Source organism: Bos grunniens, chromosome 5 (genome assembly GCF_055505025.1).
Source record: "Bos grunniens cultivar Pamir isolate PY7600 chromosome 5, Bosgru_T2T1.0, whole genome shotgun sequence".
NCBI classification, from domain to species: domain Eukaryota; kingdom Metazoa; phylum Chordata; class Mammalia; order Artiodactyla; family Bovidae; genus Bos; species Bos grunniens.
The window spans coordinates 68,426,732-68,438,068 of NC_141169.1; the positions used below are offsets into that span (position 1 = coordinate 68,426,732).

The 11,337-nt window shown below is 46.6% G+C and overlaps 1 protein-coding gene across 3 annotated transcripts in view; it reads left to right on the top strand.

Annotated features, from left to right (window-relative positions):
• Positions 1-10,922, top strand: part of STAB2 (stabilin 2) — a 172,468-nt gene extending 161,546 nt beyond the window's left edge. The window contains exons 64-69 of one of the 3 annotated variants that reach the window (XM_086401059.1): positions 611-730; positions 1,506-1,646; positions 4,812-4,919; positions 5,736-5,864; positions 6,796-6,915; positions 10,378-10,922. In XM_086401059.1, the coding sequence (XP_086257185.1) occupies positions 611-730; positions 1,506-1,646; positions 4,812-4,919; positions 5,736-5,864; positions 6,796-6,915; positions 10,378-10,428 (669 nt within the window). In that variant the 3' untranslated portion in view covers positions 10,429-10,922. Of the gene's footprint in view, positions 1-610; positions 731-1,505; positions 1,647-4,811; positions 4,920-5,735; positions 5,865-6,795; positions 6,916-7,388; positions 7,574-10,377 lie in introns of those variants that run through there. The other 2 variants (XM_086401060.1, XM_086401058.1) reach the window with 2 other exon arrangements.
• Positions 10,923-11,337: the final 415 nt, after the last annotated feature.

Consider the following 11,337-nt stretch of genomic DNA (forward strand, 5'->3'; position numbering starts at 1 on the left):
ATGTTGCCTAGAGTGATGAGAGAAGGCCTTAGTGAGAAGGTAAGATGTAAACAAAGTGTGGACAGAAGAGAGGAAGTTAGCCATGCAGATTTCAAGGAAGAATATTCCAGGCGTAAGGAACAGCCAGGCAAAGGATGAAAGGCAGGACGTTGCTGAGCAAGCCTGAGGAACGTCAAGGAGGCCAGTGTGGCTGGGGCAGGGTGAGCAAGAGGACAGCTGGGTGCAGGGTCAGAGGAGCAAGACTCCAGGTGGTTTGGGCCTCGTGGGCACTGTAAGGACTTTGGCTTTTCCTCTGGGTGAAGCGGGTGCCTTGCAAATTTTTGGCAAAAGAAGACTCCGGAATTCACTTAAGATCTCAAAGCCTACACAAGCTGCCTCGTTGAGAATGGCCTGTGATCTGGCTGTGTCTTAGGACCATAGGATTTATCAAGGAAAGGAAAAATCCTCCTAAAATTTTCCCAAGGGGCAGTCAGAAAGATGAGCAGATGAGTGGCAGCCTGAGCTAGGGTGATCATCAGGAATACTCCCAAAGGGGTGATGCCGCCCTCTCCAGCCAGTCCCTCCCTAAACACCACGCTGACCCTTCTGACCACCTCCTTCCTATCCCCAGGAAGTGCTGGTGTATTCCAACAGCTCAGCCAGAGGCCAGGCATTCCTGAAACACCTGACTGACCTGTCAATCCGAAGCACCCTCTTTGTGCCCCAGAACGGTGGGCTCGGGGAAAACGAGGTGAGCTGGGTTCCTGGTATCTGCATTTAGTGCTTCTAGACAGTATCAGTTATCACCTCAACGATGCAATGTCACAAATGACCCCACAGTGCAGTAGCTACATTTATGTGGCTCACACAGCTGCAGATCAGCTGGCAGTTCTGGGCTTGGCCAGGCATGCTTGCGTGTCTGAGCTGGGCTGGCCATCAGCCGATCTAGCCTGGCCTGTCTGGGACTCTGCTCCACAGGGCTCTCAGGCTTCAGCAGGTTATCTCAGGCATGTTCTTCTGGCAGAAAATGCCAGCACTTTCTAAGACCCTGTCTGGTCTCATTTGCTAACATACCACACACCCAAAAAGTCACGTAGCTGAACCCAAAGCTAGAGTGGGAGGCCCTCAGAGTTATAGGGCAAAGGGCAAGGATACAGGGAGAGGTGAAGAACTGGGGCCAGGGATGCAACTGATCTACCACACCGACCTCCTTCGTGTCATGGCACACAGAGGAGCTGGCAGCGTTTATTAAGCCTGCCCACAGGCTCCGACAGCCTCGAGCCCTTATCCCACTGAGGGCTGAGAAAAGCAATACCTCTGTTCACTTGTTACCCACTCGAGACCCACTCCTCTCAGGACATCACTGGGAAGCTTTGCTTAGACCATTAAAATGACTTCCAAGTGGAGGCAGAAAAGTCAAGGCCTTGAGAAGTGATTTTTTTTTTTCTGTGTCATCCTTATCACAAAAATGAAAAAATATTGCTTGACTTTTAAAGACCATTCTTATGTCTCTCCTCTCCTCTCAGACCCTGTCTGGGCGGGACATAGAGCACCACCTCTCCAACATCAACATCTTTTTTTACAATGACCTTGTCAATGGTACCATCGTGCACACGAGGCTGGGAAGCCAGCTGCTCATCACCTCCAGCCAGGACCAGCGCCAACTGGTATGAAAAGTCTTCTGGGCTTATTGGGAGAAATGGAGATAATAAATGCAAAGTTTCTAGCATAGAGTAGGTGCTTAATAGATGGCAACGCTTATAATGCGAAAGAAAACTCTAAAGCTACAGTAAGATGGTACTGGCTGAACACCAGAACACACCATACTGACTGTCAGGCAGCCCCTACTCCTTGAGCACTAAGCCCCTGGTGACCGCCAGCCCCAGAAGCTGATAATGAGGACCTATAAATGAAACCATTCTAAAGCTGTCTGATTCTCTGCCTTTATTTCTGTCAGATTTTCAGCCTATCCCAGGTATTAACACGTGAGCCTTGAAGTCAAATGACCTTAGTATGTCTGCCACCTACTAGCTCTAGGACTTTAGGTAACTTGTCTGAACTTCTCTGGGTCCCAATTTCCTCATCTGAAAGACAGGGGTGTTGGTGATGTGTTGATGATGGCGATAGCAGTGATGATGCTTATGATGGTAACAGTGAAATTATTTTGATAATGGTGGTGTTGATAATTGCAATGACGATGGTGGGGATGATGGTGGTGGTTGTGATATTAGAAGTGGTGATAGTGGTGGTGGTAACATGACCATGATGTTCAAATCACAGGCTTCTAAAGTATTCTTTCAACTGAAGTCTAGTTGATTTACATGTTGTATTAGTTTTAGGAGCACAGCAAGATGATTCAGTTTTTTATAGATATATTCAGGTATATACGTATTTTCAGGTTCTTTTCCTATATAAGTTATTACAAAATATTGACCCTCTGACCAATTGGTGGCTCAGACAATAGCACAGGGAACTATATAGTTCCTGTGAGAAGGAACCTTGGAGAAGGGAATGGCTACCCACTCCAGTATTTTTGCCTGGTGAATTCCATGGACAGAGAAGCCTGGCAGGCTACAGTCTGTGGGGTCACAAAGAGTCAGACACAACTGACACTTTTTTCACATTATGTATGTTAATCCTGTACTCCTAATTTATCCCTCCTCCCACCTTTCCATTTTGTTAACCATTCAGTTCAGTTCAGTCGCTCAGTCATGTCCACTCTTTGCAACCCCATGAGCTGCAGCACGCCAGGCTTCCCTGTCCATCACCAACTGCCGGAGTCTACTCATATCCATGTCCATTGAGTCAGTGATGCCATCCAACCATCGCATCCTCTGTCCTCCCCTTCTCCTCCTGCCCTCAATCTTCCCCAACATCAGGGTCTTTTCAAATGAGTCAGCTCTTCGCATCAGGTGGCCAAAGTATTGGAGTTTCAGCTTCAGCATCAGTCCTTCCAATGAACACCCAGGACGGATCTTTAGGATGGACTGGTTGGATCTCCTTGTAGTCCAAGGGACTCTCAAGAGTCTTCTCCAACATCACAGTTCAAAAGCATCAATTCTTCAGCGCTCAGCTTTCTTCACAAGTCCAACTCTCACATCCATACATGACCACTGGAAAAACCATAGCCTTGACTAGACGGACCTTTGTTGGCAAAGTAATGTCTCTGCTTTTAAATATGCTGTCAAATTTTAACCATAAATTTACAGAAATAGTCTATGAGTCTATTTCTGTTTTGGAGACAAGTTCATCTTTTTCTTTTAGATTCCATATATGACACATTCAAAATTTACCTTTCTGACTTACTAAGATAATCTGGATCCATCCATGTTGCTGCAGATGGCATTATTTCATTCTTTTTATGGCTGAGTAATATTCCATTGTTTATATGTACCACATCTTCTTTATTCATTCATCTGTTGATGCTCATTTAAGTTGCTTCCAAGTCTTGGCTACTCTAATAGTGCTACCATAAACATTAGGCTGCATGTATCATTTGGAATTATGGTTTTCTCTAGCAATTTGCCCAAGAGTGGGATTGCAAGATCACGTGGTTGCTCTAGTTTTAGTATTCTGAGGAAACTCCATACTGTTCTCCATAGTTGTTGCGCCAATTTATATTCCCATCAGCATTGTAGGAGGGTTCCCTTTTTTGCACACCCTCAACAGCATTAATAATTATTTGTAGACTTTTTGATGATGGCCATTCTCACTGGTGTGAAGTGATACCTCATGGTGGTTTTGTCAGATCATACGCTTTTATGGAGATTCAGTGATTCAGGGATTTTGGCATGTGATAATGGTATCTGACATGTAGCAAGGGCTAAATGAATATTTTTTATAAACATGAGTATTTTTTAAATTTTATTTAGTTATTTTTGGCTGCACTGGGTCTTTGTTGCTGCACATGGGCTTCTCATTGCAGTGGCTTCTCTTGTTGCAGAGCATGGGCTCTGGGGCACACAGGCTTCAGCAGTTATGGTGTATGGGCTCAGTAGTTGTGGCTTGCAGGCTCTAGGGCACGGGTTCAGTAACTGTGGCACATGGGTCCAGTTGCTCCAAGGCATGTGGGATCTTCCCGGGCCAGGGATCGAATCCGTGTCCTCTGCACTGGAAGGTGGACGGACTTCTAATCATTGGACCACCAGGGAAGCCCTGATGAATACTTTTAATACTTACCTAATAAATGATCTTTATTACTGAAGATCAGTAGTTTAGACCAGTACTTCTCAAACTTTAACAGGCACTTAAATCACTTATGAGTTTGTTAAAATTCATATTGTAATTCAGCAGGTGGGTTGTGGGGCCCCAGGTTCTGCATTTCTAATCAACTCCCGGGTGTCTGCCCACACCACAAGCCAGTGGCTCACACTTTGATTAACGAGGAATTAGCTCACTTAACATCTGTTTCTTGTGTGGTGTGATGTTCACAGCAGTGGGTCTGGAGTTGGGGCATGGGGTTTGCCACCTACTACCTATGTGATCTCGGTGTGTGTGATCATGAACTATGTGATCACACCACCTTCTGACCCCTCATCTGTTAAACAAGAGGGCTGGATAGAATGACCTCCTGGGTTCTCTGCAGCCCAGAACAGTTTGTTAGCACAAGAACTACTAATGTGCTGTTCTGGGCTGTCCAGAGGGCGAGCACAAGCCCCATACTGCCCGTCAGTGAGGATGGGCCTGAAACCCAGGCTCCCGGACCTCAGGGAAACTGGACAACTTTCTTCCATGGAAGGGCTGCTGCTGCTGCTGCTAAGTCTGCCCACATGGAAAGAAAGAATCAGATAGTCAGAGATATCTGATAGACAGCCCTCCTCTCACCTCCCTAGGAGACCAGGTTCGTTGATGGAAGAGCCATTCTGCAGTGGGACATCTTTGCCTCCAATGGGATTATTCATGTCATTTCCAAGCCTTTAAAAGCTCCCTCTATCCCAGGGGTGAGTATACAGCATTCCTGATAAGGAGGAGCCTCGATGTCCACTCCCCAAGTAGCGAGCTACTCCTGGGAGCCCTGCCACCCCATCCATGGCAGCTGGCCTCAGGGACGCCAGCCCGCATCCAGTGTGTCAGTGACATAACATGTGTCAGCACCAATATTTGCTGAATGAAAAGGGCAGGAAGTGCCAGTGGAGAAACCACTGGAAGGGGAGTGAAAATCCTGAGCCCCTCCACCTCATAACCATGTGAACTCAGACAAGCCCCAAACATCATCGAGCCCCATTTTTCTTATCTGCAAAATGGAGGTCAAAATGCCTTCTTCCCTGGATTCTTGGGAAGACAATGAGTTAATGTAAAATAATAAAGACAGTTCCTGGCACTTGCTTTATAAGAGTTGGTTAGCTGGCTGTGGTCAGTTGGTGGTGATGTTAGTTTTCTAACTTTGTTCTAAAGGTATGAAGCTCCAAAACGAGGCTGGCTTCAAAGCCCACCTCTACCACTTACGGGCTGTGTGACACTGGGCAAGTGCTTACCCTCTGTGTGTCTCTGTTCTCCTGTATAAAAATGGAAACAGTAGAAACTGTTCTTATCTCTTTGTGTTATTATGCATTTAAATGGATTATTTTATGTAAGGGGGCTTAGAACAGACCCTGGAAGTAGTAAGGGCTAGATACATATTGACAGCTTTATCATTATTTTTATCCCAGCCGGCACAAGATGCCTCAGGCAAGCCAGAATGGGGTGGGCTCCAGGAAGCATGCCTCTTTGGGGAAGTCACCAGTTCTGGTACCAACCACTGCCCTTTCTGTGTGTAGACGCCAGGCCACACCGGCCTGGGAACAGGGGTGTTCTTTGCCATCATCCTGGTCATTGGAGCCATTGCTTTGGCAGCATACTCCTACTTTCGACTAAACCGGAGAACGATTGGCTTCCAGCATTTTGAGGTGAGACAGAGAAAAACAGGACCATGGGGATGGGGGTCCACTCTGAAACCCAGCCCCGGCTCTGGGCTACTCCAGCAGACCGGCTGCTTCCTCGCTGAGCACTTGGCACACTTTTCCTGTCTCCTGGATGGGGCCTCTGCCCTGAAGAGATCAGCAGTGGCAGCTCCGGGGCCCTCTACCTGGCTGAATCAGAGGATGGAGGAGGGCGAAGGGCAGCCAGTAGCCCTTCATGCCACAGGTGTGGCTTGGAGCCAAATTCACCAGGGGCCCAGGAGGCCACTCACCTTGGAGGAATCACAAGACAAGCTTCAAAGCTGACTCTGAGGGTGGGGACACGGTGGGGGGCCTGCACAGCCAGAGGCCTCAGGTCATAGCCAGTGAAACACACTGGCCCTATTTGAACAGCTGAACCCACATCCAGGTCAGTGGGTCTTAGTTCACCATGGGAGACCCTGCGGGCCGGATACGGCTGCAGCCCCCAAGCAGTAGGTCACTTCCTTCTGGCAGATAACCTATACAAGCATTATATACACCACATTTAACAAAAGTGCCATGCTGCACGATTCCTTTTATACTAAGTTCAAGGATAGGTAAAACCATTCCAGGTGATGGGAGTCAGAAAAGCAGTTTACCATGGGCGGGACCAGATAATGGCAGGCAGGGGGCATGAGGGCACCTCCTGGAGGATGGAGATGCCCTGTATGCTGATTTGGGTGGTGGTCACACATGGGTGAACATATTTAAGAAGTCATTGAGCTGAACACTTAAGATTGGTGCATGATATTACATCTAGGTCAGATCTCAATAAAAGGACAACAGAAAAGTTCCCAGAGGTGGAGGTGGGGGCGGGGCTTGCCTTAGCTTCCGACTTGGCTGCGACACCCCACCTTGGGGACTTCGTGGTGCTCAGCCCTGTGCTTGTCTGTCCTAGCAGTCGGAAGAGGACATTGACGTTGCAGCTCTTGGCAAGCAGCAGCCCGAGAATATCTCGAACCCCATGTACGAGAGCACAACTTCAGCAACCCCGGAACCTTCCTACGACCCATTCACAGTGAGTTTGTCTTTTCATCTAAAACAGGTTCAGCTGAGGTTGGTGGGGGGCGGCGGGTAGGGCAATGATGTCTTTCAGCAGACCTGTGTAGAGCACTGCGCCAAGAAATCTCACTTCTAGGACACGTCTCCAGGCTACAAGCCTAGAAGCAAGCTGGGTGAAGCCCTGTGGTCGTTCTGTGTTCTGAGCTCTCCTGGGTGGATTGTGGATTGCAGAGGCGTCCATCGGTTAGATCTAGAAAAGAACTAGGGGTTGCACAACCCCAACCTTGGGACCGGGTGAGAGGTGACAAGGAGAAGAAACCTTGGGCTGAATTCTGCCACAACCACTGACGAGGTAGCAGGCTCAAAGGAAGACCTAAAACTGCTTCAACATTTACACTGTTGTCCGGGATTCTTCTGCCCGTTGTCAGAGCTGCTTCTTACTTTAGGAGCTACGTCTCTTTGACGAGGTTTTTTTTTTTTTTTATCTAGGGGCATGGGTCCTGCTCTGGTCTTCCAAGAAAGGGCCACTTGTTTCTAGAATTAGTGACCCTTGAGCTTGGATGGAGCCGCCACTGACCACAGCGCTGTGGCAGGGAACCCATTCACATCAAATGTGCGAGACACACTCTGCCTATGTTACCAGGTCTGGACTGAGAAGCTAAGAGTGAAATAAGAGAAAACATACTGGTCTTTGCCCCAGAGCTCATAAACTCCTCTGATTTCTTAAGTGGTGAGAATACCAGGGGCATCTTTTGTTCTGAGATTCTGGGTTGGCTCCTGTATGCCTTCTGGTCACCAGAAAGACCAAACCATGATTCGAAGGTTGGGATTTTTCAGTTCAACCCTTCACTCTCCAGAGGGAGAGAGAGGCCAGAAATGTAGCTGATAGTCGATGTGAGGAAGTCTCCATAAAAATTCCCCCCCCTTTTTTTAAATGTGTGTGTAATCTATTATAGATTTCAGTTTGTAGTTACCGTGATGTTTTGTTATAGCAGTCCATATATAAACAAGATTATCTTAAGTTGCTGGTCTTTTAATTTCAAATACATTTCCCATATCCTGCATTTGTGTTCTCATGACTGCTGGTTTTGATATCACTTCTGTGTGATATCCATCCTTTACTGGATGTTTGCCTTTACCAATGAGCTTTTCTAGTCATAATTTTGTTTCTAGTTGTGGCCTTGTCCACTTAAGAGTAGTTCCTTTAGCATTTGTTAGAAAGGTGGTCTGGTGGTGCTGAATTCTTAGCTTTTGCTTGTCTGCAAAGCTTTTGATTTCTCTGTTAAATCTGAATGAAAGCCTTACTTGTAATTTTGGTGTTTTCATAAGAGGTGAGCTCAAATCCTTCTATTCTACCATCATCCATAAATCCCAGTGGTAGGGGGTTCAGACATCTTCCAGGGTGGTGAACATATCCACACTGGGAGGGTGATGCACCTGAAGTCCACGGGGCAGTGGCTATACTGAATTTTTATAAGTTGGCACTGAAACGTTACAGCATTCTATTGTACCATTTTAAGCTTATAGAATGCAACACTTGTTGTTATTTTTCTAGTGAACCAAATGCAACTCTCCCATGGTTCTCAGTGCCTGTGGTAGTAGATTTAATATATTTGCAATACGGAAAATAATCAGATCATAAATCCCATTGCTTTTTAATCAAACCCATGTAAAAGTTTCTAGTCCAGATTCAAGGGCAAGTTCAGTTAAGCTGCATTTATTAACCGTCTATTTCTATAAGCCTTGTGATATGGAAATCAACCTCATTTTAAAAGCAAGGGGAGTCCAAATGCTTGGGGCTGGTGCACTGGGACGACCCAGAGGGATGGTATGGGGAGGGAGGAGGGAGGAGGGTTCAGGATGGGAAACACATGTATACCTGTGGTGGATTCATTTCGATATATGGCAAAACCAATACAATATTGTAAAGTTTAAAAATAAAATAAAATTTAAAAAAGTAACATAAAAGCAAGGGGAAAAATTTCATATTCTGTTCAGGGCTCTCCATGGCCTCTCAGCTGTCTGGCTTTTCTCGGGGCCCCATGAGCACTGTCAATGGAATACTCACCTGAGGCAGGTGAGAGTACCCTAAGAGACAGGACTCAGTTCAACCTTCCTAATCAGACCAGGTGGCAAAAATATTCCAGTTACAGGAATCCTAAGCTGAGGGCACCAGCCCCAAATCTGCTTTATTCTCATGCCTTTTATACTGAAGGAGCAGATGTTGCCTCTAGACGACCTGGAGCCAATCCACACATTGTGAGCATCCATTATGTGAATGGACAGAGCTGTGGTCTGATCAGAGCCACAGACAGCAGGAGGTTCAGGAGGCCGCCTCTGGACTGTTGCTTCTGATCAGACCCAGTTCAGGATGAACTGTCAACCGGAAAGGATTTTTTTTGTAACCAGAGTAACAGCCATGTTTTGTGGGGTGGTTTTATTTTCCTTAGAGTAGTATCTAACTTAATTCACACACCTCCCTGTCAGGTAAATATTATCAGGCCCCTTAATACATGAGAAAAATTCTGCAGAGGTGAAATGACTTGTCCACATGTTCAGGCCGAGACCATACCCCATCTTCAGGCCACGAGCCAGGACAGCAGCGTGAAGCCACCCTCGCTCCCACCAGATGTATTCACAAGAGACTGCAGGAAAAATAGTGTTTTTAGGCTGAAAGAGAGGAAAAGTTTTCCTTGACCCTCTGATGATTCGTGGCTGGGCCTGAAAAGTAAACTGGTAAAGACAGACTCACAGAAGAACATATATATTTTATTGAACATTTATGTGTACATGGGAGCCTTCATGAGAAAATGAAGACCCAAAGAAGGGACCAGAACAGGAAGCCTTTGCACCTTTTAGACTAAATGTGTGAGGAATTGACAAGAGAGAGAGCTTTGGACCTAGAGGTAGTAAATGGTGAAGTCACTAGGAAGATAAGGGTTAGTGAACAAGGTTTGTTTGTACAGGTTTCTTGGCCCCCAGCTCCCCAGAAGTGATGCATCTTCTTTCCTCTAAAAATTTCATGAGGGAATTTTATTACCTGTTTCAGGGGAAAAGGGTAGGGGGCAGAGTTAGTCAGAGTGACCTTCCTGCTTCTGTCATGTAAAAGAATTCCTTCAGTTTGACATTTAACATGCCAAGTTACTGGATTGGGGGTAGCATGTCCTAAGGGCTTTCCCCAGGGCTTCAGTGGTAAAGAATTCACCTGCCAATACAAGAGATACAGGTTCAATCCCTGGGTCGGGAAGATCCCCTGGAGAAGGAAATGGCAACCCACTCCAGTATTCTTGCTTGGAAAATCACATGGACAAAGTAGCCTGGTGGGCTAGTCCACGGGGTCACAAAAGAGTTGGCCATGACTTAGCAACTAAACAACCAGTGTGCCCTAAACCCGCCAAGGCCTCAGACCAGTAGCCAATATTATGTTCAACCTCGAAGGATGCACCTTCTGCCTGGTTCACAGACTTCTCTTTTCCAGGACCCTGCCGACCAGCTGCTGGACAGCAGTGACCCCCTGGGGGCGCTATGAGGGCTGGACCTGCCCCCTCCAGACATCACCGCTGCCACCTGGGTCCCCAGAGCCACCTCAGAAAGGCCATCAACTGTGAATCCTCAGCCCCAGTTGACTGTGGGAAATGTAAGCTCCTTTAACATTTCAAAGTCTGGAGCACTCAAGCCATACCTCATCGCTTCAGTTGATCCAGGGGATATTCTGTTTCTGTGGGTGAGAGACCATATTAAGCCCACCCACCACCCAGGGGACTGCTCCCTCCCTGACCCTCTGCTATCTTCCCTAACCTTCAGTAGCACCTTTTACCTTTTGCCCAGCACTCTAGTGACCTTGTCTTATTTACCTGTTAAGACTGTAAGCTTCCCAAAAAAAAAAAAAAAAAAAGACTGTAAGCTTCCAAAGGCAGAGACCTTCCTCATTCGTCTTTTTATCTTGACACCCAGCACAGTGTGTGGCATGTGAAATGTGCTCAATTATTGGTTACAGAAGAGAAATAAAGTCAGTGGAACAAATCCAGTGTCTGGGAAACAAATCGACCATTTGCCATAGGAGGGTCAAACTCTGAAGGTAAAATCAACTCATTAGGGCTCATTAGGGCTGTTAGTTAGCCAACATCTGCATTATGAGTGCTTCTTTCTTAATTCTGTTTGGTTTGCTTGTTTGTGTGAAGAAGACATAATAACCACAAGGAGATACCACTTCACACCCACGAGGATGGCCATCCTTAAAACACAGACAATAACCAGTATCCGCGAGGGTGTGGAGAAACTGGATCCCTTCTACTTTGTTGGTAGGAATGTAAAATTGTGCCCCTACCATGGAAAACAGTCCAGCAGTTCCTCAAAAAGTTAAACATAGAATTACCATGTGATCCAGAAATTCCACTCCTAGGTACAGACCCAAGAGAAGTGAACACATGTCCATACA